General features: G+C 53.5%; 1 protein-coding gene across 4 annotated transcripts in view; it reads right to left on the bottom strand.

Moving 5' to 3' along the window:
- The window catches only part of INPP5A (inositol polyphosphate-5-phosphatase A), a 182643-nt gene that overhangs the window by 54628 nt on the left and 100519 nt on the right, over positions 1-27496 (bottom strand). For all 4 annotated transcript variants that reach the window (XM_029245171.1, XM_029245170.1, XM_029245172.1 and 1 more), the window contains exon 5: positions 6425-6488. In XM_029245171.1, coding sequence (XP_029101004.1) covers positions 6425-6488 — 64 coding nt within the window. The remainder of the gene's footprint in view (positions 1-6424; positions 6489-27496) is intronic.

Genomic DNA, 27496 nt, shown 5'->3' with positions numbered 1-27496 from the left:
CACAGCCGGCATCAGGGTGGCAGGGGGGCGGGGGGGGGGAGTGCTGTCTGCGAGGCACACCTGCCGTCACCGGCACGTCGCGTCCAGCTCCCCTTCGCGAGGTGGACAGGCCACCGCGGCCCCAGAGCGGGGCAGCTGACCACTCCTGCTGACGGCAGGCCTGTCCCGCACAGACCGCCCGGGGCGTCAGGCTCTCAGGCGGCTGCAGCCTGCAGTGTGCACCCACCCGCCTCGCCCCTCCCTCCACCCCGCCCGGGCCTCCAACTCCCCTCCTGGGCCCTCCCTGCACCAGTGGGCACCAGGACGTCCACTGAGTGCCGTGGGGCCCGGCCAGAAGCTGAGGACGCGGACATGGGACGCAGACACGACCCGCAGAGTGGGCCTGGGCATGAGGCGGGGAGATGGACGTGGGTTAGGACACGGGACGTGGATACTCCCCGAGTGTGGAGGACGGGAGGGTGTCACCTGGGGGGCGGTCAGGGGAGCCCCGGAGCAGGGCAGAGCTGAGCCTGATGGAGGAGTGAGGGGTGGCCCTGGGCCCCCACGAGGCCTCTGAGGAGGGTGAGGGCCGGGCGGAGGTCCAGCCTCTGGCAGCGGCCGCCTCTGCCAGGTCCTAGGGACGCCCCTCCTCCCGACATCCGGGCTCGTCCCTGGGAGGCGCCGAGCTGCTGCTGGGGCCATGCGGGCCCACTGTCTGGGCGCCCTGCAGGGGGTTATTTATCCCTCCTTCCTACGCCCCTTTGCTAACCGCCAGTATCGCCTGGACCTGAGAATAAAGAAAGTTCTTTCTAAAGGTCTGCTCAGGATGGGGATCCTCGTAGCAAAGGCTGAATCACCAAAACAGCCCACTGGGGGCATCGGTTCATGAGCTGCAGAGGGGTGGACGCCCCCCCAAACAGACATCCTCAGGACGCATGGATGCCCACAGGGCAGACGCACCAGCCCTCGGTGAGCCAGGCGGGCACAGGTGCAGGACCAGCCCTGAGGCATGGGCAGCCACCTGCAGGCTCCTGGGAATGAGGACAGGGCAGGGGCTGCAGCAGCAGGCAGCTCTGCTGAGATGAAACCCCAGTTTCCTTGAGGAAAGAGAAGGAGACTGGGGGGGTGGGGCGGAGGAGGCCTCTTTCTTAAAAATGAGCCTGTATTTGTAGAGCAGTTTGGGGATTACAAAAACTGAGCTGCAAGTGCAGAGTTCCCATCCGCCCCCCGAACAGCTTCCCAACATCTCGTGTTGGTGGGCTCGTACGCGCTAGGGGTCCTGACAAACGCACGACGCCATGTATCCACCGCTGCAGTGGCACGCAGAGCACTTCCACGGCCCTAACCCCCGTGCTCCACCTGTCCATCCCTCCCTCCCCCAGCGCCTGTCAACCAGCCATGCTTCTACTGTCTCCATCCTTTCCTCAGTCGTTGGCCACATACTGCAGGCGGCCTCCTCCAGTGGGCTGCTTTCCGTCAGGAACACACATTTTAGGTTCCTCCTAAAAGGTTCCTCCATGAGTTTTTGTATCTTGATAGCTCACTTAGTTTTACTGCTGAAAAATATTCCCTTGTCTCTGGACCACAGCTTGTTTATTTGTTCATCTGTGAAGGACATATTCTGGTTACTTCCAGTTTTTGCTAATTACGAATAAAGTTGCTATAAACATTGCTATAAAGGTTTTTGTGCAGACGTTAGTTTTCAACTCATTTGGGTAAATGCCAAGGGATGTGTAAGAGTATGTCTAGCTTTGCAAGAAATTGCCAACCTGTCTTGCGAAGAGGCTGGACGGTTCTGCATCCCACCAGCAGTGAGTGACAGCTCCTGTTGCCCCACGTCCTTGCTAGCACGGCATTGTCAAGTTTTCAGATTTTAGCCATTCTCATAGGTGTGTAGTGGTTTTAATTGTTGTTTTAATTTGCATTTCCCTGGTGACATATGATGTTGAATATCTTTTCATCATATGTTTATTTGCTATTTGCATATCTTCCTGGGTGAGATGTCTGTTCAAATCTTTAGCTCACTTTTAAATTGGGTTGCTTTCTTATTGTTGAGTCTTAAGAGCTCTTTGTATATGTTGGATAACAGTCCTTTATCAGGTGTGTCTTTTGCAAATATTTTCTCCCATCTCTGCCTTGTCTTCTCATTCTCTTAACAGTGTCTTTTGCAGAATGTAAGTTTTTCACTTTAGTGAAGTCCAACTTAAAATTATTTCTTTCATGGATCATGCTTTTGGTGTTGCATCTAAAAAGTCATCACTGAACCCAAGATGCACCTACATTTTCTCCTATGTTATCATCTAGGAGTTTTACAGTTTCACATTTTTACATTTAGGTCTATGATCCATTTTAAGTTTTTGTGAAGGTGTAAGGTCTGTGACTAGATTCCTTTTTGTGTGTGTGGATGTCCGGCAGGTTCCAGCACCACTTGTTGAGAAGAGTCTCTTTGCTCTGTTTTGTTTCCTTTGCTCGTGTGTCAAAGATCAATTGACTATATTTGTGTGGGTCCATTTCTCGGCTCTGTCTTCTGTGCCATTGATCTATCTGACTCTTCTTTCACCAACACCACACCGTCTTGATTGCTGTAACTTTATAGAAAGTCTCGACGTTGGGTAGTGTCAGTCCTCCGATTTCACCAACACCACACCGTCATGATTGCTGTAACTTTATAGAAAGTCTCGATGTTGGGTACTGTCAGTTCTCCGACTTTGTTCTTCTTCTTCAATATTGTGTTGGCTCTTCTGGGTCTTTTGCCTCCACATAAACTTTAGAATCAGTTGGTCAATATCCACAGAATAACTTGCTGGGATTATGAATGAGCTTGTGTTGAATCTATGGATGAAGGTGGGAAGAACTTGACAATACTGAGGCTTCCTATCCATGAACATGAACTATCTCTCCACTTCTTTGGGTCTTTTTTGATTCCTTCAATCAGATTCTGTAGTTTTCCTCATGTAGATGTTATACATATTTTGTCAGATTTATTCCTAAGTACTTCTTTTTGTATGTGTGCTAAGGTAAATGATAGTGTTTTTACTTTCAAATTCTACCCGTTCAATGCTGGTATCGAGGAAAGCCACTGATGTATGGTTATTAACCTCATATCCTGCAACCTTGCTTACTGGTACCAGTTTTTGATGCTACTGTTGGTGGTGGTGGTTCCTTGGGATTTTCTATGTAAACATGGCACCTAAGAACCAAGACAGCCCCTTCCCATCAATAAGCCTTTAATTTCCTTTTTTTTTTTTTTTTGTCTTATTGTATTAGCCAAGATTTCCAGTATGATGTTGAAGAGAAATGGCGAGAGCGGCCATCCCTGCCTTGTTACTGACCTTAGGGTAAAAGTATCTAGTTTCTCACCACTAATTCTGATGTTAGTGTAGAATCTCTGTAGATATTCTTTATTGAGTTGAGGAAGATCTACTCTGTTCCTAGTTTGCTGAGATTTTTTTTATTATAAATGGGTGTTGGATTTTATCAAATGCTTTTTCTGTATCTATTGATATGATCATGTGATTTTCTTCCTCAGCCTACTGATGTGATGGATTACATTAACTGATTTTTTGGATGCTGAATCGGGCTTGCATATGGTCATAGTGTATAATTTTTCTTATACATTGTTAGTTTTGAGTTGCTAATATTATATTGAGGAATTTGCATTTTCTGTTCATGAGAGATACTGGCCTATAGTTTTCCTTTTTTGTAATACCTTTATCTAGTTTTGTTATTAGGGTAATGCTGGCCTCATAGAATGAATTAGGAAGTTTTCCCTCTGCCTTTATTTTCTGGGCGAGATTGTAGAGAATTGGTATAATTTCTTCCTTAAATGTTTGGTGGAATTCACCAGGGAAACCATCTGGGCGTGATGTTTTTAGAAGGTTATTAATTATTGACTGAATTCCTTTTAATAGACAAAGGCCCATGCATACTATCTAGTCCTCCTTGAATGAGTTTTGGTGGATCGTATCTTTCAAAGAAGTGGGCCATCTAAGTTATCAAATCTATGGGCACAGACTTGTTCACAATATACCTTTATCATCCTTTTAATGTCCACAGGATCAGTACTGATGACCCCTTTCTCATTTCTAATACTAGTCATTTGTGTCTTCTTTTTTTCTTGGTTAGCCTGGCTAAAGGTTTACCAAGTTTATTGATCTTTTCAAAGCACTAGCTTTTGGCTTCATTGCTTTTCTCTCCTGAGTGTCTCTGTTCAATTTCACTGACGTATAGGCTCCAATTTTATTATTTCCTTTCTTCTGCTTATTTTGGACTTAATTTGCTCTTCTTGTTTTCCCAGGTTGCACAGGAAGGCTAGAGGAGGCTGCAATCGGCTATCTCCCTCCCCCGTTGGTTAGGCCCTGATCAGACCCCAGTGGGCTGGGCTCAGGGTTTCCCTGAGGGCAGGCCTTTAAGAAGAACAGAGCTGTCTGGGCATACTTCACAATAGCTACTTTCCCCTCCCCTGCCAGAAATGTCTGCGGATTTTTCTTTCATCTTCGGCGTGAGAACCTGGTTAGCTTCCAGGAGGTAAAGCCCGCGACAGTGTAGGCCCTGAGCCTGGGTGCGCTTCCCCCGCCAGCTGCCCAGGCTCAGCCTGTCTTAGTGTCCTGACCTGCGGTGCTCTCTGCTCAGTGGGCTCTGACTCTCTGGGCCCGTCTGTCCGTCTCCCCGGTTTGGGGGCAGCAGTTTGCCCTGTGACCTTGCTCCTCTGAGGGACCTAAGAAGAATCATCCATTTTCAGCTTGTTTGGATCGTCTCTCCTGAGGATTGAGTGACAGCTTCCAAGCTCATCACGTGCTGGACCAGAAACTGGAGTCCCTTTCATCCCTTTTCATCTCAAGTTTCTAAGTAGGAACACATTTGTTAAAATTCAGGCTGTTTCTTTTCAAAAGTTGATTCAAACTTCACAAACCTGGATTGCTTTTGCTGTAGTTCAATTCCAGGCAGAAGTGCGAGCCTCAAAGAGCCGGGGCTGTGGAGCGGGGGCCGGCGGCCCACGCCTGCCTGAGACCCCGGCCTCGCCCGCGCTGGGGATCCGTCGGCAGCAACACCTGCCACGCCACGCCCCGGGGTGTTTTCAGACTCGACACAGCCTCCCGCCAGGTTCGCCTGCTCAGGGCACGGCCGCTGCCCGTCTTATAATGGTTCTTGTCAGTGATAGCATGGAGGTTTTGCTAGAGTCAAATAAATGTACATCGAAGGTACAGCTGTAAATAAACTGTGTGCTAGCCAGGTACTTTCGGACGAGTTTGATTTAGTAATAAAATATGTCTGCAAATGGTTACTTGGAAGAAGGAAAAGTTCAACAGACGTGGCACCTGTGGAGCCTGAGGTGCAGGTTTATTAGAAGCGCAAGCCGTTCTGTTTCAGCTTCGTCTGGAGCCGCTGTGTCTGCACAGCCCCTCTGCTCACAGCTCCGCGGCCCGAGGACAGGACACTCGACGTCCAGTGTCTGCTAGGGTCATGGGAAGAGCGGCCCCAGCCCCGGCTCTTGCCAGGTTTGCTGGGCCGCTCCAAGCTCCTCGGCAGGAAAGGCAGACGCTGCATCTCAAGAGCAGAGAAAGCTCAGGCTACAGGGCCGGTGAACAATCACCTGCTGGCTGGAACCCTGTTCTCAACGCTGATGGAATCACTGCTTCCCAACCTGGAGAGTGCGATCCGTCTCCCGAGTTAGTGGTGATAATGAATCTGAACAAACCGACAAAATCAGCCGCTCCCACAGTTATCTCACCTCGGGAGGCATCTCAGATCAACGCGATCTGGCTCAACAGCCCAAGTGGAGCTCAGACGGATTTACATGTAACATGAGGAGACAACCCTGCGTGGAAGATAAATGCACACGCATCCCGCAGACTGAATGGAGCAGGGACGGCAACTCCTCAGATCAGGGGACAGACTCACACGCCCTCGTGTCATGAGTACCTTAGGTGACTCTTCTCAGTACAGACACACAGTGTTTACCCATTAAACACGGGGCTACATTTTCTAGCTCTGCCACAAACATATGCTCTCGCCCACTTTCTTCTGAAATATGCTGTGTTTTTCATTTTTTTTACTTTCTCACGTTCGACAGGTACACAGATACAAAACACTTCCCTCTCCTCTTGACTGTATTATAGGAAAGCTAGAGTCACCCGCCAGAGCCATGAGGGGTGGCAGAGGTGCGGGAACGGGCTGGGACGGCCGCGGGCGGGGTGGTACGGGGAGGGGGAAGCCGCCCAGCACAGGCCGGCCACCTCGGCCTCAGAGAAGCCAGAAAGCAGGTGTCCTCACGATTCCCTGCTTAGTGACTGCGCAAACCCCTCGATCAAACCCAGACCATGCGGTGCTCTCGCAGGAACACTGGGTGGGAGGGACCAGGAGAAGCCAGACTAGCGGGCAGGGGGTTGGGGGTCCACCAAGATGGAGAATCCCAGAAGACAGCAGAGCACGCATGGAGTCTTACCTTTAAAGTCAAACTGGGAGATGTTTTTTAAGGATTCGTGAAGAAAGTAAAAGCTTCCTAGTGCCTGTAGAGCAAACAGAGAAATGGAGTGAGGCCAGCACGGGAGCGTTTCTAAAGCAGTCCTGAGCGGTGACTAAGAAGCTCTGTGGGTGAGAAAAAGAGTTCAGCTCACTGCAGCCCAATCACAGCCCCCAAACTCAACAGTCAGCCGCAGACACTTTCCGACCCAAGACGCCAGGAGCGCCGGCCGCTAGCCAACCCCGAGTAGGCATCTCCCCTGTGGACGCCCCCGCCCCGCCCCCGCCGCCTCCCGTCTGCTGCAGGGTCCAGTGGTCCAGAGGGCGAGGGTCGGGGCAGAGTGGACGGCTCCTGAGTGAGGACACGGCTCCGTTCCGAGCAGCACAGCCTCGCCGTGGCTCCCCCTGCCCCTCGGCGGGCCAGCCGCCCGCTGCCCGGTCCAATCCCTGTTCATCCTTCAGGACTGAGCTGCAACCTCAGAGCCTCCGGAGCCACCGGCCCTGCCCATCCACGATCAACAGCACGAGCAGCCACGGAGCACCCGCCGGGTGCCAGGAGCTGCTCTGGGCGATGAGTCGGCCCTGCTCACCCCCCTCAGGAAAAGGCCAAAGTGCAGGGACCGGGCTGGGGTGGGGATGGGGCATCTGGCACCAAAAGTCACTTGTTTACCTGGGATTCAGACTTAACCGGGTGTGTGTGCGCGTGTGTAGTTACACATCTTTTTCGTGTGTATCCATGTGTGTGACGGGGACTCAGGCATGTGGTCAGTGCCGACAGGCTCCCCACGGCGCAGGCACAAAGTAAACGGAGCGCACGTGCTGCTTGCCTGACTCACCCATCGGGTCTCTGCCCCGAATCCTCTCAGAGGAGCTGGGCACCTTGGCGCACACACCCGAGGACCAGCCTTCGCTCTCTGTTCTGACCGCGGACAGTCAAGGCCCCTCCAAGAAGAGGGACGTGGGCAGTACTGGGCCCTGGAAAGCTGCAGGACCACACCCACGAGCGAACGGATGTCTTCCCGTTTGCTTGGGTAAAGAAAGCACTCAGAAAAAGCGTAAGTAAATAACGCAATTGCAAAGATTTGAACTACTGCCTCATTGGATGTGATAAAGCTAACATGATATTAAGAAGTTTACAGTAAATAAATGGAAAATCAATTGCCAATGCAGGTGCAGAGCTGTAACTCACAAAGTCAGAAAATCCATAATTAGCTCTAATGAATATTTCAAGTCAAAGTTCAACTCAACTTTTTCAACGTCTGACCGACTCCATCGATACAGTTCAGGGCCCATTTGTCACAGGCTGTGAGGACAGGTGGCAGGAAGCAGCCTGCCGACGGGACGCCGGCTCGCGGGTCCTCTGACCCCGCACCTGTCAGCAGTGTGTTCGTCACATCTCAGAGTATTGACTCCTTGCCTGTTTTGCTAGAAACAATTAAAATACTTTTTACATATTTATAAACCTGACTGTCAAGAGTGCTTATTAATTCTCCATTAGCGAAATGCAGTCCAGCCGCTCCTGTGTCCCCGGAGCAGCAGACACAGGGCGGGCGCCCTGACCTCTGGCAGCAGGATGGCCTCAGGGGCGGCCTCACCCCGCGGCTATGGGGATCCAAGGTCAGAGTTCTCGCGACAGGGCTCTGAAGGGGTGCTGGGTGTGGACCGGATCCGGCCCGTGTGGCTCCTGGTCCCACCTGCCCGGCTCCACTGGATCCTCGAGGGTCTGCAGTGCTGCGAAGCCAGTCCCCTGCCTGGAGCAGGTTGGCTAACGGCTGACGGGACCACAGGCCACACCTGGACGCTCGTTTGCCTGTGGGAGCTGAGCTCTGAAAGCCGCAGGCCGCTCTGCAGATACACAGAGCCAGGGCACGGGATGGGGCCACAGGCAGACGTCCCCCACGCTGGACAGGAAGCCACGCTGTTGGCGAAGTGTGGATCTGCAAAGGGCACCACGGACGGAGCCGCCGCCCACCTGCCGCGGGCTGGGGACTCACCGGCAAAAGCTACTGCTTGGAAACACCCCTCCACCTTTTATTTGCAAACTGATCAGACATTCATTAACCGATCATTTCTGCGCCGACGTTAGCGGCCCAGGTACAGGTTAGCCCTCGGCCCCCACGTCCAGTTGGCTTTCAGACAGTTCCGAACCCTCAAGTCAAATCGACTGAGCAGGAAGGGGCACAGGAGCGAAATGTTCTTCTCCGGATGCAATGCAAGAGGAAACCATACACGTGCTTCTCGCACACAACCCCAAGGCGCTAACAGTGCCTCTGAGGGCACCGTGGGAACAAGAGGGCCGGGTCTCAGCTCCCAGGGCGCCTGCAGAAGGGAGCTTCCCTCCTCCAAGTCCCAGGGAACACCCACCGCCGTCCCCCAGGCAGGGGGCTCCCCGAGAAGCCAGCTGCTGCATTCTAGGACAGGAGAGGGCGAGCCAGGGGGTCACACACAACCTAGGGCCAGGGAATCTGCCCATTGGGAAGGCCAACTGCCTTTAAATGCAACACAGCTCCTCCCGGAAGGCACTACATTACATTGTTTCTACGGATAAAGCATTTTCAACATGTCATTTTTTAAAAAAATAAAATAAATGCATCTGAGAAGACGATAAAAACTTCCTAAGACACAGCTGATAACTAATCCTCAAGTCTGCAGCAAACCACAGAACGTGAGCTGCTCTACGTCAGAATCAATGGGCGTGAATGACTCACGGCTGGAAAGGCCCCTTGGTTTGGAGATTATGATGAACCCCTGACATGTCACCTGCTCCATCCTGGGGAGCAGACAGCGCCCCGTGGACACAGGGCCCCCAAATGAGGTACGGTCCTGCATGTGCACATGCGCTGTGGCGTCAGGGAAGCAGCTGTGCTCAGCTCAGCACTGACATTCCAACAGGATCAGATGCAAACATCTCCACCCGCGGAGAACAAAGTTCAGGACACGAGAGGCTGTGATGGGGACCCAGGCTGGCTGTGGATCCCTCGTAACACAGGGGACCCGCAAGTTCTGAGCACACAGCCATGGGGAGACGCACAGCTCCACGGCCTCACAGCGAGTTTACATCCAAGGGAAGCCGTGCATAAACACACACACAGAGCTCTCTCTCGGAAGCCGGGGCTCTCAGGACACACGCACGGGAAGGCAGGCGGCGCTGCCAGAAACACCAACAGACCCAGCGACCAAATGCCTAACAAGGTGAAGACATACTCGTGCTCCAGCCCTACAGTGGAGCACTGCACAGCAAGGAGAACAAGCAAACCACTCCGAAAACCACACAGGGGCTTCGCAATGTTGAGAGACGAAAGATCCTGCAACTTCACAGGGCATGGCGCCCAGGTAACAGAAACACAATCAAAAGAGTGCGTTTAAACAGAACGAAGGGATAAAGTGATCGGCCCAAAAGTCAGCATGGGGGTTATGGGGGGAGCAGGGCACTAAGCAACTGCTCTAGAAAGGCCTTAGGTTGTGTGGGGGCTTCCAAGGCGTCCGCTGTGCTGGACACTCCCAACCCAACTGTCCCCCCAGAGGTGGCTGCCATCCTCAGTGTCGGTGACCAAGGTCAAAGGCGCCCCTGGAAGGGCTCAGAGCCTTCACCAACTTTATCTGCACCATCGTACCTACTCCCTCCTCAGGAACCTGTTTTGATGACTGTAGCTTTGTAGTACAGTCTTAAGTCAGGGAGTCTGATCCCTCCAGCTCCATTTCTTTTCCTCAACATTGCTTTGGCTAAGGAACTCGTTTTATTTTCCATTCAAAGTTCTATTTGAGAAACGTTTGATGTTGCAACATGTAACATTAGCTTATTTTTAATGCTATAAGATCCAATATACAATAATACTGCAAGTTATTTATCCAGTTTTGCTGTTGGACATGAAGACTGCTTCCAAGGTTTTCACTATTAGAACCAATACTAAAACAAACATTGCACGGTGTCCTTGAGCACATGGGAGAGATACACACCCGCGTGTATTAAATGTGCGTGTACGTGTATGTGACATGCGGCTGGGGTTTCTGGGTCACGGTGGATGGGCATCTTCCACACAGGTTTCTACACGGCGCCCAGCAGTGCCTGCTGCCCCACACCCTCGCCAGGACCTGGTGCCGGCACACCTAGATCTCTGCCAGCCGACTGGGGTGGAATTACACGTCACTGTTGTCTTGTTTGCATTTTCCTTAGAATAGTGCAGCTGAGCACCTCTTTTTAAGAGGAGTGGAAACGGGTTTCTCCTGTGAACACCTTATCCTTATCCTTTGCTTATTTTCTATTTCCCTTGTCAACTACTTGTATTACAGAGAATTCCCCCACTCTTTGTGGCTTACCTAGTCAGTTTTTTATGGTATCTTTCATGAAATGAAAGCCTTTATTTTTAAGGTAGTCAAAGTAGCCGACACGGTCCTTTATGGTTTCGCCTTTACGTCTTGTTTGGAAACAGTTCCCTAGTCTGATCCCACAATGAGTCTCAATATTCCATGTAAAACGTGTAAGGTTGTTTCTTTCCCATTTAGGTTTTTACAATAACAGGGACTTATTCGTGGGTATGGCGCAAGGTGAGATCTAGCGTTACTTCATTCCATATGGAATTCCATACTGTCCGGTTTCCCCTTTACGTATGTGACGACTCATTTACCACATTTCCATCCGTTTGGGGATCTGTTCTCTGGGCTCTCGGTTCTGTTCCATTGGTCTATTTCTAATAGCACTTTTTCCTAGTTTAGCTTTATAATAAGTCTTGATATTTAGTAGCATAAATAAATGCCCTGTTTTGCTTTTCTTCACAATTGCTTCTGTGATTTTTGGCCCTTTATACTTGCATATAAAACCCCAGAACAACGGCCAGATTACACCCGAAACATCCTGCTGGGGTTAGGATTACACACACAGATCGGCTCGGGGACCGCTGACGTCTTTGTGATACTACTCAGTCTTCCTGCCCGTAAACGTGATATATCTTTAACCATATTGAGGCCTGGTTTCTGGACGGTTAAGGCAGCCAATCGCTTTAAGAGATTTTAAAATGTTAAGCCAGTCCTGCATTCTTGGCATCGGCCTGGCTTGACCACGATGCACATGTTTACGCCTCGCTGGATTCTGTCTGCTGTGCCGTGTCCAGGGTTTTGCCTGTTCCCAACCTTGTCTCTGTCCTCACCACCCGGTGAAATCGCTAAGCCAAGTCTTCGTGACGGCCCAGCTGCAAATCCGCAGGAGACTTTCCGGGACCCTGAGCTTCCCAGCAACATGGGACCTGTCCTCCTGTCACCGACCCATCCTCCTGCACGGGCCTTCATTTTGGGTGTCAGGACACCACTCTCAGCCTCCCCGGGGCCTCTTCCCCAGCTCCACGTGGCAGCAGCCATCAGCTCACCCTGCAGCGCCCGCCCCGGAGGCCAGCCTCAGGTGCAGGGCACTCAGTTCCCACGCGAATTCCCGCAAGAGTCCAGCCTCTCCGACTCAGACATTACGGCGTCGGTCCCCCTCCTGCTCCCACTGAAAACCTCGTTCTCTCTGGACACCTCCCGCTGCTTCTCCACCACCACGTCCGCCCCAAACGTCCACTCCCCGCATGAACTCCACGATCACAGAAACGTGTCTCTAACCTCCCCTGCCCCACACCAGGTGGGACCCTCGTTTCCTCCACTGCTTCCCCGCCTCTCCCCCACCTGCTGCCAGGGCCACCAGGAGTCTGGCCCTGTGCTCCTCTGCTCTCCAGTCACCCTTCCTCACGACAAGCCCGCCCAGCTCACAAAGCTCTGGCCACACTGGCCCTCCCAGGCCTGGAGATGGCCAAGTTCTGCCGTCATCAAGGCATTACCTGCTGTGCCAGCTTCTTCTCACGAGAGCCTGAGGCCACAGGTTTCCATGGGAATAGAGCCCTGAGGCTGCAGGTTTCCATGGAAATGCTGCCTCCTCTGAGCAGCCCTCCTGGACTGCAGCCCCGCGGAGCCCTGTCTTTCTGCAGTGCTGCCCACTCTGGCTGTGTGCTTATTCCCTTCTTTACCGGGAGTGGAGGGAGCTCCTTGAGGGTGGTCCGGTCACCTCTGAGTCCCCCGCACAAGGCCTGGCACATGGCACGAATCCACCGGTCAGACGAGAGAGTCGCAGAGGCGCAGGACACCCCGATAAGAGACAGGTCCACGGCTCTGGAGCCAACGCGCAGAGTTCAAAGGACAACCTAACGCAGCCTCCAGCGCCTCCAAGAAGCTGAGCCTGACTGCAAAGAATAACGCACTTTCACCAATAAGGGGAACAACCGTTTCACAAGAGTAAGCCCCAAGACTCCGGGTTTTAAAACAATTTAATAGATGGAGTAATAAATCAAAGCAAAGTTACGATAACATTCATTAGATTATAAACAATAATAAATGAAACAAGGCTCTTGCTTCCATCAATGCAGAGCTTCATTGATCTTCTCCGTATAATAAACTCTCGGACGGGCAGCCTAACTGGACAAGGCGGCACGACTGGACGCGTCAGCCCACGTCACCAGCAGGCGGCCGCGGGGACGCTGCGTTGAGGTGTTGCTGCTTCTCCGAGCAGCTCTGCGACCTCAAACAGGAGCTGACTGACTCTCCACATCAGCCTGTGGGCTAAACATGGAAGGACGCCCCCGGACCCCCGCTGACCCTGCAGCCCCAGTCCAGGCAGCCCACCTGCGCCAGGGACGTGCGTAATGTCATTTGGTCTCCCGCCGACTGCGGCATCTGAAGTTAATCAAATCGGTTGTCCACTGTATTCATCCACTTACGAAGTTAATGATATTCCATTGCTGAATTAAAAAGCATTTTACAAAGCATGCACCAGAGCGGCTGGCATGCTGTGCCCCCGGGCGCTGGGCCCTGTCACAGCCTGGCTGTGCTGTCCCCCGTTGGGCTGCCCAGTACCCAGTGCCGGCACGGCTGTCCTGACGGGGGGCAAACTGCGGCGACGGCCACTCAGCGTCCCCTGGCCCGCGACAAACCCCACCAGGGTGACATGCTGCTAACCTTTCCCAGTCGCCGCGTGAAGAGGGCTGGCGTGTCACCAGACGGCCTCGTGGGCGGGCTGCAGGGAGGGCACATCGCCATGGCCCCACGCTGCAAGGACGCTGGTCCCACCCCAACCTGCGCACGGCGACCTTGGGCCCAGGACAGCCCTCCCAGAGAACCCACGCACCCCGCAAACCGTCCGCACCATATCGAGCCGCACTCAGGCAGCGCGAAGTCTGGCCTGAGAGCCCGAGGGCGGCGCGGGGCGTGGGGCGGTGACGGGGGCCTTGGAGGGACGTCAGCTTCTGAGCGGGGGGGCGCCATCCCCAGGACATCCTGACAGAACAGGTGGAGCCGGGGTGCTGCCCAGACAGCTGGAGGTGGGCTCTGCCATCACCTGAGACGGGGAGGGTTCGGGAGGGAAGGCGTCCAGCTTTGGACAAGCTGGGGCTGAAATGGCCCTAAGACACCTCAGGGGGACATCAGGTCCAGAGTCCAGGACAGACGTTTGGGCCCAGATGTCAATGGGGTGCTTGGTGTGTGGAGAGCCCCCCAGGAAGGACAAGAGCCAGTGCAAAGGGCAGGGGACAGGGGGCCATCAGCAGGGACACGGCAGGTCAGTGGGGACATGGGAAGGTCAGCGGGGACACGGAGAGGTCAGTAAGGACACTGGGGGGTCAGCAGGGACAGAGGGAGGTCATAAGAACGGGGGGTCAGTGGGGACCAGGAATGGTCAGCGGGGGCCAGGCACAGTCAGGGAAGAGGACAGGACAAGGGCAGGAGGTGTCCTGGGGGTGGTCTTGAGGGGGCATGGCCACGGGGCATGACCCGCCGGCCCACTGAGTGCCCGGGGCTGGGCACCGAGCCCGGATCCCACGGCTCGGGGCAGTGGTGATGTGGAAGAAATTGTGGCAGGATCCCGCAGCTGAGGATCCCAGGCAGGTGCTGCTCCCCGAGGGCAGGGACTCGTGGGGGCCCCGGACCCACCCAGCACCTGGGAGACGCTCTCAGATGCCCCTGTCCACGACCCGACACCCTCCTCCCCTCACGGAATCACTCGCTTTTGTTCAAGGCAGTATCTTGGATCTTCCTTTTCAAAAGGGAAATGCTACTGACTTGGCCTGATTAACAAGTTCCAGGAGCTGACGCCTGACAGCAGGTGGGAAAGTAAATCCGTCCACGAGACAGAATTCACGCTGTGGGCCCATCGACCTCCAAGGCAACGGTGAGAAATGCCACAGACCCCGAGCCCCTCGGCAAGCACCCGCAAACCATCTTTAACTTTACATCACCTAAGTATTTCGTCCCCAAATGAGATTCCTTTGCGGTATGAACGTTCTTTTCAATAATAATACCTTTGCAAATGGAAAGTTTTGATAACGAGCAAAGAAAAATACCAGACTTAAAATAACAACAGTTTTAATTATGAAATTTGTTGTCATACTTCCACGTCTAAATGATTTCACCAAGTAAATCAATCAACTTTATGCCAATTAAATTATGTAGGGAGTTTGCATCATAATTATTAAAACAGCTCTGACTCTCAGCTTTTGTCTTCTAAAAATCATTAGCTTTTCAATTACAGTTTCATTCCTCCAAATGTTCTGGAGAAACAGGCTATGCGCATTATGGACGTAGGATTAAGTAAAGAAAAATGCATTTAAGAGCAGCCAACACGGACGCATGCCGTTTACAAACTACCTTCTACCATCAGAAAAGCCTGGGAATATAAAATGCTACTGAAAAGGCTTAATTGATTTTTAAACTTCAATTATATTGGGAAACTGCCACCTACTCCTGTTTCAAATAATTTAACCCAGTCCGGAGCCCACAGAAGTGCTACAAGAGCAGCACCTGCAGAGCGCTCAGGCCTCACAGCCCTCTCTCAACGTGGCAAAGCCCTGAGGACACTGATTCCACTGACACCACCGCCTGCTCGTGCTGCTGCTGGTGGGTTTCAACCCCGCGTCTACACTGCAGGCGATCCTCCCCCCACGTTCAGCCCACATGTGCCCCCCGCTCTCGGTCCTCCGGCCTCTACTTTCCACCTGGGGTCCTTTTCCTTCCGCAAGAAGAATGTCCTTGAGGATTTATGGCCCCTTGGGTGGGTCTGCTGGTGACAAATCCTTTTTGGTTTCATTTGAATGAAAACGTCGATTTCACCTTCCATCCTGAAGGTGTTCTGTGGGTCCGGGATCCTACGCCAGCAGCTTCCTTCTGGGATGCGGCCTCGGCTGGGAAGGAGGCCGTCGGCGTCACGGCTGCCCCGTGGGAGGGGCCCCGTCTCTGCCCCTTTGTCCAGGGCTCTGTTCACTTTCACCATCATCTGTTGTCTGGACACAGATTTTGTTTTTTATCCTGTTTGGGGCCCATTGGGATTGCAGAGTTTGCGTGTTTGTCTCTCATATGCTAAAACTGTCACTTATTTTCTGTTCAAACACGACTACTGATGCCCTCAGCGCTCCCCTCAGCTCCAGTTCCACGTCTGTCAGACCACACACCTCCCACCCCACCCTTTGTCTTTCCACGATTCCTTTCACCATTTTCTGCTGGCCCACCTGCTGCAGTTCATTAATCTTGTCTTCAGCTCTGCAGTTTCTAGCCTTGTGATCTGGGCAAACACACCAGGAAAGCCTCATTTGTAGGGGTGCCCGGTCCAGTCTGCCTACAGAGGTCTGTGAGAGACCACGGACACAGTGTCCTCAAAGGAGCACCAACGGCGCGGCCTCCTGTCCTTCCCTGGAGTCAGGGCCCCGCCAGCTGCACACAGCGGCCCCCAGGCTTCGGCGCCCGCGCTCACCTGCCCGGCCCGACGCTGACCGGCCGCCGCTGCCCTGGCTCCAGCCCACCTTCCTCCCCTCGCCCTCTTCGGGGGTGAGCAGCGCAGGGGTCCAGAGCGCGGCCCTGCAGCAGCGCCCCGTGCTCATGTCCCGCACCTGCTCTTCCTGACTTGGGGACCCCAGTCCCGTTACTGGGACCCCAGCGGTGGCGTGGGAGGTGTGCCCCGTGTCTGCTTTGCAGGGCCGCTCTGACCCGCAGCGGGTGGCGCTGGATCGGGACGCAGCCGCTCAGAGTTGACCACCAGGCTGGGCGGATGGTGAGCATCTTCCACCACGCGGAGCCCCCGCTGTGGCCCAGGGGATACAATGGCACAGCAGGGAGGGGCGGTCAGCCGGGAGAGGCTCCCACTGTCTCTGCGTCGCCCCCTCGGTGAGCCTGCTGCCCCCCCCCCCCGCACTGCACCAGATAAAGGCAGGAAGGCGGTGGCTCCCATGCGCCCCACATTTCACATCACGCGGGCAGCGTGATGCCCATAACGTGAAAGGAAGGCCCCTCCTCCCTTGCCTCTCTCTGAGGCCAGGCCACAACAGCCGCCCCCTGCGGCCTCGACAGGAACGGGACTTACTGACCCTACTGATGAGGTCACGGAGAAGCAGCGCGACAACCACTCCTCGCCTGCACTCCCCCCGGAACCGAAGAGCTCCCTTCCCTTAGAAAGTAAGAGAAATCAGTGTTTCCCCAGGATAGAGAATCTAGGGGAGGAGAAGGTCGGGAGAGCTTTTCTCCATAAAAGAGGGAAACACTGGCCTGTGCGCTGATGGGGACAATCGGGCCCAGCGGGAAAAACCGATGGCGGGGGGACTCCTGACGGCACCTCCTAGGAGGCCGGTGGGGACACCGAGTCCCCCCAGCCGTGAGCCCAACGTCCCTGCACAGTCGGGATGGGGCGGACAAGGCCCAGGTGCACCCTGTCCTCAGTGGCCGGGGCCTCACACGTCCTGCCTGCCCACTGGTCACAGAGTCACTGGCAAACGATTGGGGGGAGGGTCTGACACGCGGGTGGATGCCGGCGGGAAGGGGACGGGGCTTGAAGTGGTGAGGGGGACACAGGGGGCCTGGGCCCCGGGCCCGGGCAGAAGGCGGGTCCGGAGGCCTGGGGGCGGCGCCAGGCTTTGGCGGGAGAGGGGATTCTCGGGAGGAGGTCTGTGGGCCTGGGCTTGGCCAGGGGTGGCGCGAGGACCCGGGGGCTCAGGGGCCGCAGAAACTGCAGGGGGGGTGGGGGCCTCTTGGGCAGGGACGCCCCTCGAGTGCTGGGGGCAGTGAGGGCACGGAGGGCAGGCCCTCCTGTGTGCACGCGCGACACTACATGCACTGGGAGCCACTGAGTCATTGTGGGACGTGCAGCCTCACCCCCGACTCCGACGAGGAGAGCTGGGGCCACCTCGGGAAACACACGTAACGAGATCAGGGAGAGCCGTGATGGAGCACAGCTGCCCTGGGGCTCACAGCAAAGACCCCAGCGCTGCGAGCCTGTCATCCCCATGCCCGGACAGTCTCAGTGAGCCTCTGGTGGCACCTCGTCCCGTGCCAGAGAGGAGAGCCCTCCTGGAGTCCGCCCTGCCGGCTGCCTCGCGACCCACCCTTGACCAGCTGGCAGGCGCGTCAATGCCACGCCAATGGGGCTTGGCGAGCGCACGGAGGACTGGCCGTCACCCTCCCACGGCTGTCAAGGAAAAGGGCCCGACAGAGCACGGCCACCCGTCCCAGGAGTGTCCTTGGGAATCGTCCTGCCTAGTTTATGAACCCGGGTCACTGAGGCCCCGTCCTCCCCTGTAAGGATGTGCTGGCAGGTCTAAGAGCGGAGGGTTAAGATAACACGCGTGTGCGTTCCCTCTCTTTACCGTCTATCTGCGCCCCGGGCAGGGCTGCAGGGGCCGTGCCTGTGACCCTCTGGACTGCCCACCGGGTCCAGTCGCTAGTGTTTCTGGCCTTTCTGTGCCCAGGTCCCCAGCTGTAAAACGGGGGGATCGCGGTCGCGCTTTCGGGACACTCCTGGCAAACAGGAGGTGCCCAATAAAGGCGAGCAGCACTTGTGATGTGTCAGAGCGAGGCCGTTTCCGCGGAAAGCCACAGAACTCAACCAAACAGAAAGAGCTACTGCTAGGTCGGTGAGCTAGTCAAGAACCAGTAAAAAGGAAGACAAGCCTGTAAGTCGCGCTGAAGAGAAACGATAAAGCCCTTCCAACGCTCCCAAGCGCAAATCCACGCTTCTCCTGAGCGAGGGAGCGGCGTTTCTTCACCTCCCCGATCAGGCTCTAATTCAATCTCTAGGCCGCTGTTTAAAATAAAGCCATCACGGATCCAGATTTTCATTCTTCCCTGCTGAGCTATAAAATCAGTCACGTTAAGTTTTTATTACGTAACCTCCACAGAGTGAAACGGTTTGAGGTTAAGACATTTGATGTGCTCTGGCGCGAGCCGGGAGGAGTCTGTCAACGTGCTTGCTTCTGAAAAGGGGATGTTCCGCTTCATTTCCACGCTCTCTCCACCAGCAGCACCTGTACGGTCGGGGGTCGCTCTGACTATAAGAAAACTTAAAGGCGAACCGGAAGGAGGCAAAGGGCCAAGACTTCCTCGGTGAAAATGCAAGACTCTCAAGTCATGTCGTCTGAAAAGGGACCAAAGTGCCGCTTAAACCGGCCCCGCCACTCCCGCTGTCGCCACGCGGCCCAGATCCCCAGCGCATCTGAAAGACGGAGGCGTCTGTTGGGTGTGACCGAGACATAAGAAAACATAACAGACACTTACAAAAGTTACACCTGAAAAATCTCCACTCCAACTTCTGGTCGATGTGCTCAGCCAAAAGGTCACAGCTCGGAATTTGCTAGATAAATAAATGTTGGTGAGGCAGATGAATCACCGGAGAATTGATGCATGGCAGCGAATGAATAACCTGCAAATGCCGCCCAAACCCCATTATTTCCACTTTTCCAGGAGCCCGAGATTCATGTCCCCGCATGCTGCCAGTTCATTACCGAGAAGCATCATCCCTCTTGCGCTCCCGCCGGGCGGCGCGCAGCCCCTGGAGGGCCCTTTAGTGTTTAATTCCGCAACATCCGCTCCACTGAACGGCTTAATCTCTGCTTGTGCGATCAATACTAGATCAGTGTAAATTAAAATGACAATTTTAAAGTAATTAAGCCTGTTAATGCTCGATTCAAATGTCATTATTTGCACAAGGGATTGAGGAGAAATTACAGCGTGTCCAGGGTGACCGGAAGATGTCTGAGCTGCCTGGATGGGCCTCGTGGAGCCACCGGGGGCTTCAGCAAAGCGGATTAACTCTGCCGCGCCCTGCCAGGCTACCTCTCCAATTTCTAAAGAGGATAACACAATTTGATAAATTTAATTCCAGCTACAAACTCAATTATTGTGATAATAGATGAAAACTGGGAGGAGATGCTATACAAGGCCCACATTTTAAAAACTACACTTGACTCCGGAATGAGATACAACAGTTGTGATTTGATTTGATTTGTTCTCTCTCTTTTGAAAACCCTTTAAATAATTTCGATGGTTGGAACAAGAGTGCGCATTGATTAAATAGCGTAGCTGTGACCCAAACGGGGCCGCAGCCCCACCGGTTCAGGTCACAGTGTAACATCTGCTGCCGCTCGTAGCAGCCACCTTTAGACAGGCACAATCACATCTTGCATTACTGCCTCTCGTAAACTGATATATAAACCTCAGCCTTGCCCATTCCCGGCTGGTCTGGCCCCAGCCCGGAAAGATGCGTCCGGCCATTTTTTTCCTGAGTGGCGGGTGGGAATGGAGGATTAATAAAAAAAAATTAAACAAACAAAAAATCACCTTTGCTCGCCCAGTACCTGGAGCAATGGGCCCAGAGTACGAGTCAGGCCCTCTGACTGATTCTCCTGCACAGGTATTTCTCCACCTGAGCCACTTACCGGGGGGGGGGGGGGGGGCGCGGCACACACGGGGGACGGTGTCCACAGCACCGGAGGGGCTGCTCCAAGGGGACACCTGCCGTCCCTGGGCCTCATCCTTCAAATCACCAATAAAAGCTGACAACCAAACATTAATATCAAGATGAAGAGAGAAGTGTAGCAGTTTCCGTCTGAAAGATGTGAAAGTGCCCTGCAGCCCATCTCTCAGGGCCTCCTTGGACCATCGCGGACACTGGGCCACCCCAGAAGGCGGCTGGGAGGAGGAGAGCCGCGGCAGAGGGCCAGGGCCTCCCCGATCCAGGGCAGCTGAGCGGGCTTTGTAGCCTTCCGTCGCCTGAATGTCCCTCCACTTTTTGCAGAGGAGGGAGGTTGTGGTCAGCACTTCCCCACCAGGGCCTGCATGTTGAACGGGCCTTGCCTGCTGCCCGTCTGTCGATGCGACAACAACTGGGACGCAGTGGGCACCTTCCCGCCAGCAGGATATGGCAGAAAATCCACGCAATCGTAGCAGCATGTCTGCACGTGGTTCTCCTCTTTGGCTTCTAACTGCAGACATCCCAACTACAGATTATCAGGTTCGAAGGTGAGGAACTAGACAGGAAGGAACTTTTAATGATGCATTAAAATTAACCATGCCGTGGAGGAGACTTGGGCACGTGATTATTCGATTTTAAGGCAAACGCGGGGAGGGGCCATCAGGGTGCTGACATTCCTCCCTTTCAACCCGGAACACAATCATACAATGAGGAAAACCCCAAATCTCAGCCCACTTTTCCCTGTAATAGTTAAAAAGCAGGACTTCTGAAAGGCAAGAGACACAAAATCAAGGGAAAACTATGGGACACGCTGATTTTCAGGACAGGTATTCGTGTGAGTCTCAGAGGTGGTGTCCGGGGCTCTTGGGACACAAGGCACCCAGGAGGGCGGCTCTAGGTGGAAGGTGACGAGCTCGACACTGTGGGCCTTTTCTGAAAACACCAGGAATTCTGCAGGGAACACGGGACGCACATACAGTTTCCGAGCTCCGTCCGCTTTTCGTTTCCTCCTGTCCGATGGGCCTGGAGTAGGAACAGCTCAGCTGGTGGGACTCACCCTGGGGGTGCGCAGCCCAGAGACGCTGGCACCCAGCCACCACCTCAGAAAGGTCTGGGCAGGGAGGGGCGGCCTGTTGACGGCTCAGCACCCGGCTGCACAGGGGGGTGTGGAGCCCCTGCCAACAAATCCCCCGCCGATGGGGGCCCTGATCCAGCACCAGCCCTGAGAGCCACACCGCACCGCCGCAGACGGCAGCCGCAGACGGCCCCCCGGCGGGAACCCTGCGCCGGGCTTGCCCAACACCACTTCCTCTCTTTCAAGGGACAGGGCTGGGACCAACAGGAAGCAGCACAGTCTGGATGGGCGAGTCTAACAGACATAAATCCAGAAAGGATGTGGCCGACACGCGGAGCCCAATGGCCACATCCCCCACTGAGTTACAACCCACGGGCACCACGAGGCTCGGACGTGGAGGAGGACCTCCGCCAGCTGGCTGCGCGTGGCGGGCACCAGGCTGTGCTGTTCGCACACGTGGGCCTGGGGGTGAAGGCACAGGACAACCGGGGACCAGCCAGCAAAGCCCTGCACTGGCCACCCTCACAGTCCAGCGTGAGGACTAACGCCCGGACGGCGGACGCAGCTCCGTGCACGCAGCGGGCACGAGTCAGGCGCTGGCCCACGGCAGGCTGTCCTTCCCCGGAGACCCTGCACCTCGCTCTCCTCGACGGGCTGCGGACGGTCTACAAGGCAGAGCCCGGCCAGCCCACACCACCCCGAGCTCCGCCTGGACCCCGGCCCATCACAGGAACTCAGGCGTTGCCCACACGGAAGGCTGGCCGATGCCCACCTCCCCGGGAGCTCCGGGGAGGCCTCAGGAAGCCCCTCCTCACCAGGCCTTCACGGGACCCTGTGCCCGCCCTCCTCTGGGAACGGGCTGTGAAACCCAATGGGCCACACTCCTGGAGCTCAGCTCCCGGAGCCTGCCATCCAGCTGCAGGCGTCAGAGGAGGGGTCTGCTCGGAGGGCTCCTGGGGGTCCCCTGGGAGCGTGAGGCTGGAGCCCCGGCGCAGTGGCGCAGGGTCCCGGGAGAAGGACAGGGGCCTGGTAATCTGGGTGAGCTCAGGGCTGGGGGGCGGGGGCGCGTCACTCAGGCTGAATGAACGGACAACAGGTAAACTGTGAGTCGACGGGACCACTCTTTATGTTCACTGCTTCACTGATTTCCTGTCAAAAAATGCTAACAAGGCTGAAAGTCCTTAAGAGCTTTACAATTTTTCAGTTGTTCACCAGGACATTCCAGGAGCTGCATTTGTTTCCAGGCAGCGGGTGACACACGCTCCATCACACCTGTCTGCCCCTGACCGATCGCCACCCGGGCCCTGCCGCTGCCACTGAGAGCCCGGCCCGATTCCCACCCAGAGAGCCGGCCGAGGGTGAGGGAAGGGCCCTGCCAGTGGCCCGCCGTGGTGGGACGGAAGCAGAGACAAACAACCGCCTGGATCAGGAAAGCTGCCCCAAGCGGGGCTTTGGGCAAAGGAACAGGGTCCCCTTCACCAAGGAATCACATCGATAGGGCCGTGACCCTGCGCACACAGTGAGCGCTATGTAGGTGGGGGACAGCCTGGGGACACCGGGGCCGGCAAGCACGGGCAGCTGTGTGAGCAGCCTGTGGTGGGCGGGGGAGCCGCGGCCGCGATGGGGACCACTCACTCCTACACTGCACGGCTGCGCGCAGGCCACTTCCTGCACCCCCCGCCCCAGGAGCTTCTTCCTAGCCCCTCCCCACACCCAGCCTGCAGACCCCACGCCCGTCTCACAGGCCCCATCACAGGAATGTAAATCACGTGCAAATGGACTGGCCAACTACACACCAAAAGACAGCGCCCGCCAGCCCAAAGTCAGGAAAAAGTGTGCACCAAGGTCAACACTAATTATTTCACTGAGTTGGAACAATGCTACATTCAAAATCAATAAAGCCTTATTTTACCTAAAGAATGAATTTTATACTGATAATATCTGCATAGGGCGCATGTGACACCGAAAATTATTCACACCCTGCTGTTGCTTCCTGCAGAACGTTAAGCTTCCTCAATCATAAACGTACAGAACAATTTGTATGGCTTTTACCTGGAGTCAGCTTGTAATGGAAATATCCTTTTTCAGTTAAATCATTTGAAGTTTGACTGCTTATCAGCCATTAACCACATGACTAGATATTTTTCACAGTGTTACTGATGGATATAGAAAACTGTATAGACTTAAAGTTTGCAATTAGATGAGGCGTGACATATCTACACACCTGTGAAACCAACACCACAATCAAGGTAACAAGCACGTCCATCATCCGGGGGGGCTTCCCTGTGTCCCTTGGTCCCCGGATCCCTCCAGTCCCTGTCTGACGAAACCACTAACTACCTTCTGTCATTGTAGATCAGTCTTCGTTTTCAAGATTATACAAATGGAGTCACCAGCATGTGTGTTTCGTCTGGCGTCTTTCACTTGGCATAATCTCTACATCCATCCGTACCATCTCCTGTATCAACAGTTCTTCACCTGCCACTGCCGAGTGGTACTGTAGCTGGTCTATCCACTGACCTGCTGGTGGATGTTTGGGTCGTCCACAGTTTGGGGGTAAAGTTCCCATAAACACTTACGTACAGTCCTTGTGTGGACATGTGCTTTCATCTTTCCTGGCTGGGTACCTAGTGGTGGAAAGGCTAGGTCATATGGTAGGTGTATTTTTGACTTAAGACCCTCCCCACGTGTCTCCCCAGTGGTTGTGTGACCTGACATTTCCACTGTAGCAATATCTGAGAGTTCAGCTCTTCCTCACCCTCTCCAGCACTTGACGTGACGTCTTTTCACTTAAGCCAATAGTGGAACATCTGTGATCTTTAACAAACAGTGTGCTCCTCATCGTGTTGCTAATGGTGTTGAGTGTATGTTCACTTGCTTATTTGCCATTTCTATACTTTGTCTGGTGAACTGTCTGTTCAGATCTTTCAGAAATTCAGTTGTCTGGTTAGTACTGATTTGTAGCAGTTCTTTATATGTAGTACTCTACATAAAGTCCTTTATCAGAGATATTTTGCAAATATTTTTTCTTTGGCTGTGAACTATTTTTGTATCTTTTGAAGAACAACTGTTTTTCATTTTGATGATAGCTTAATGTTTTCTTTAGTAGTAGTTTGCGCTTTTTGTGTCATATTTAAGGACTCTTGGCCAAAGCCAAAGTCACTAAGATTTCCTCCTATGTTTTCCTGTAGAAGTTTTACGGTTTTAGCTCTTACACTAGGTCTGTAGTCTGTTTGGGTTAAACTTTCATAAGTTTTGAAGTAAGGATTGAGGCTTTGTTGTTGTACATGGCCATCTGTTACAGCACCAGTTGGGAAAAGATTATTGTCCCCACACTGAGTTGCTCCAATACCTTCATCAAAAATCAGTGGTGGGGTGGGCCTGTTTCTAGATTCTCCATTCTGCTCCATGATCGATTTCTCTGGTTTTACAAGACTACACTGTCCTGAGTATTGTAGATTTATAATAAATCTTAATCAGGTAGTATAACTCCTCCATCTTTGTTCATTTTCAAAGTTGTTTTGGCTAATCTAGGTTCTTTACATTTCCATATAAATTTTAGAACCAGTTTGTCAACGTCTATTAAAAAAAAAAGAGTCTGCTCTGATTTTGATTGGTACTGCACTGAATCTTTACATAGATTTTGGGAGAAATGACATCTTAACAATACTGAGTCTTTCAATCCATGAACATGGTATATCTCTCCATTCTTCTTTAATTTCTCTCAACAGTATGTTGTAGTGCTTATCTTTGGCCTAAGTTATTCTAAATATTTCACATTTTGGTGCTACTATAAATGGTAAAGTTATTGGAATTTCATTTTCCACCTAAATCATTTACAAGTTGACAGCTTACAAGCTGTACCTACATGACTAGATTTTAAAGACATAAACAAAACACTTTTCCATTAGCAAATCCATTCTGACTAGTCATGAAAGCACTGCATTTTGTATTGTTTTTCCCTGAAGGAGATATTGTCCTCATTACGTTCAATGCAGTCAATTCAGTAAAGTTGATCTCAAGCCTCAAACAATTTGCCCTTGGCTCTGGACTGTGTTTTCAAAACTACAGCACAGAGGGGTGGAGATATGCATTTGGAGGTGCAGTGTGGTTTGGCTGGGGTGAAAGGGTGTGTGTGCAGGGACGGGGGCTGTAAGCTGTACTCCAGGACTGGTCACACCCTGGCTTCCTCATCCCAGGAGACTCAGAGTCTGCACTGTCTTCACCTCCTGGGTTTGGCCCATTTCTCCTCAGTGTTCACTAGGGGACGTGCCCTGGATGGCTCAGGCTCAGAGAAAGGAAGGCACAGAGTCAAGAAAATAAAACCAAAGTGGGTCACTACTTCTGGTGCACTCTGGGTACTGATTTCAACAAGAACTTCAAAGCCACATCTATAGGCCTTTCACATTCCAAACAACCCGCCCATCCCTTCCCTGCCTCTCTGATGGCCTTACCTCTTTTCCCAAAACTCTGCAGTGGTTCCCTGCCGACCACTCAAATTCCTCTGCCTGATGCTCAAGGAATCTCCAGGATGCTAGCCTCCTCCCTCACTGTAATCTCTCTCAGACAGCCTGTGTTCAACGGCCGGAACTACCCCCATGCACTGCCCACAGCCACCTCTGTGCATCAGTGCACAAGTCCACATGCCATCTCCCTGAGGCCAGGCTGCCCAGGCACCACCTCCACCTGCTCCTCGGCCATCTCCTCTGAGGTCAGCAATAAGGGAAGGAATCTCTTCCTGCTATTTCTTTTTTTAAAAGTTTGTCTTAAAAAGTCACAGTTCTGCAAAGCTTATAATGGAAAAATAGCAGTGCTCTGACCATTTCAAGTTTCCCTCCCCAGAGGCTATTACTCTCTTTTAATTGTTTCCTTTGGCATGTCCCTCTGTATCTCTAAAGCTTACAATGCTACTTCTTGATTTTCTAGTCTTCAGTATTGACTACTGATTTTTCCACTGTGGAGGATAAGGATTTAATCCCTTTACACCATCTTCCTCCTTCATTCACATGACACACACACACTATCCCTCATCCCCATCCTCCAGATAAAAACACATTTTTACTTAAATTAATAATCAGTATTTATATCATTATAACTTTGAAAATGCTCTTCACAATAGAACCACTTATTTCATTACAACTGCTTTTCCTCTCTTGAACAGCTCTTTGTTTTCCCTGGAGTTCGTTACCGCCTTCTTTTTTTGTTAACTGAGTTCTTTAAGATACATTTATCATAAGTCATTCACACACTCTCTAAACCTCATCTCAGTATGTTTCCACATCAATCTCACCTGCTTGGAGACTCTCTCCCAGAAACTTAACCAGCTGCATGACTGCTCTCTTGCCTATTACATGGTTATCCTCCTGGGATCTCCCTTCACTACTGACCTGGGGGTTCCCTTGAGAGCTGAGAATCAGGCCTAGCACAGAGGAGCACACATCAGTGTTTCCCAAGCTGAACAGAAAGGGCATCCAGTCTTCACGCCCAGGGAGCCAGGTAAGGCCCTCTGCTAAGAGCCCAGCAGACACCTGGTCAGGGCGGAGGTAGCCAACCCTCACGTCTGAGCTCTCTGCTCCTGCCCTCAAGGGAGCTGGTGTGCTCAAACCCCTGCTTCCTGTGCTTCCTGGACCTTTGGGTAGAGAACCAAAGCTTCCTGACAGAGGGCACTGGGGACATGCTATTTTAAAAGGCCTTACATATCTGAAGTACCATTTTCTGCACGTTTATAAGCTGTGGCTGGATGGGAATTCTGGATGGAAATTCCGGCATGCCAGAGGTTAAGGTCTGTCTTTTGCCTTCCAGTGTGGCCTTGGAAGTAGGCACTGCCAGGGTCCCTGCCCCTCTGGCCCTTGCCCTTCCCTCTCTTCCCTTAGAGTCGCCCCATGGGGCCTCGATGCTGGGTCTTTATGCCCTCACTCCCTCAGTCACCAGGGTGGGCTGCCCAGGCAGGACATGGCCTCAGGGGGAGGCAGGCAGGGGAGGCCACCCAGGACCACGTGCCCCACAGCCAGCAGCAGGCCATCCCCAAAGGGGCCCAGGGGGCACATCTCCAAGTCTGCCCTGGTCTTGTGCCCACATGACTGCCCTGCCTGGACTGCCCTTTCCCCCTTCCTTCCCCACCCACTCCCACACATCCTTCAGGGTCTCACTAAATGCCATCCTCAGAGCAGCCTGCTCTCCACTCCTGTCACCATCAGGCCCCGCGGGCGCTTCTGGGCAGCAGACACGGGCACATC

The sequence above is a fragment of the Monodon monoceros genome, unplaced genomic scaffold, assembly GCF_005190385.1.
Source record: "Monodon monoceros isolate NGI ecotype Baffin Bay Population unplaced genomic scaffold, NGI_Narwhal_1 Super_Scaffold_4, whole genome shotgun sequence".
NCBI classification, from domain to species: domain Eukaryota; kingdom Metazoa; phylum Chordata; class Mammalia; order Artiodactyla; family Monodontidae; genus Monodon; species Monodon monoceros.
This window is presented reverse-complemented; position numbering and strand designations above follow the sequence as displayed.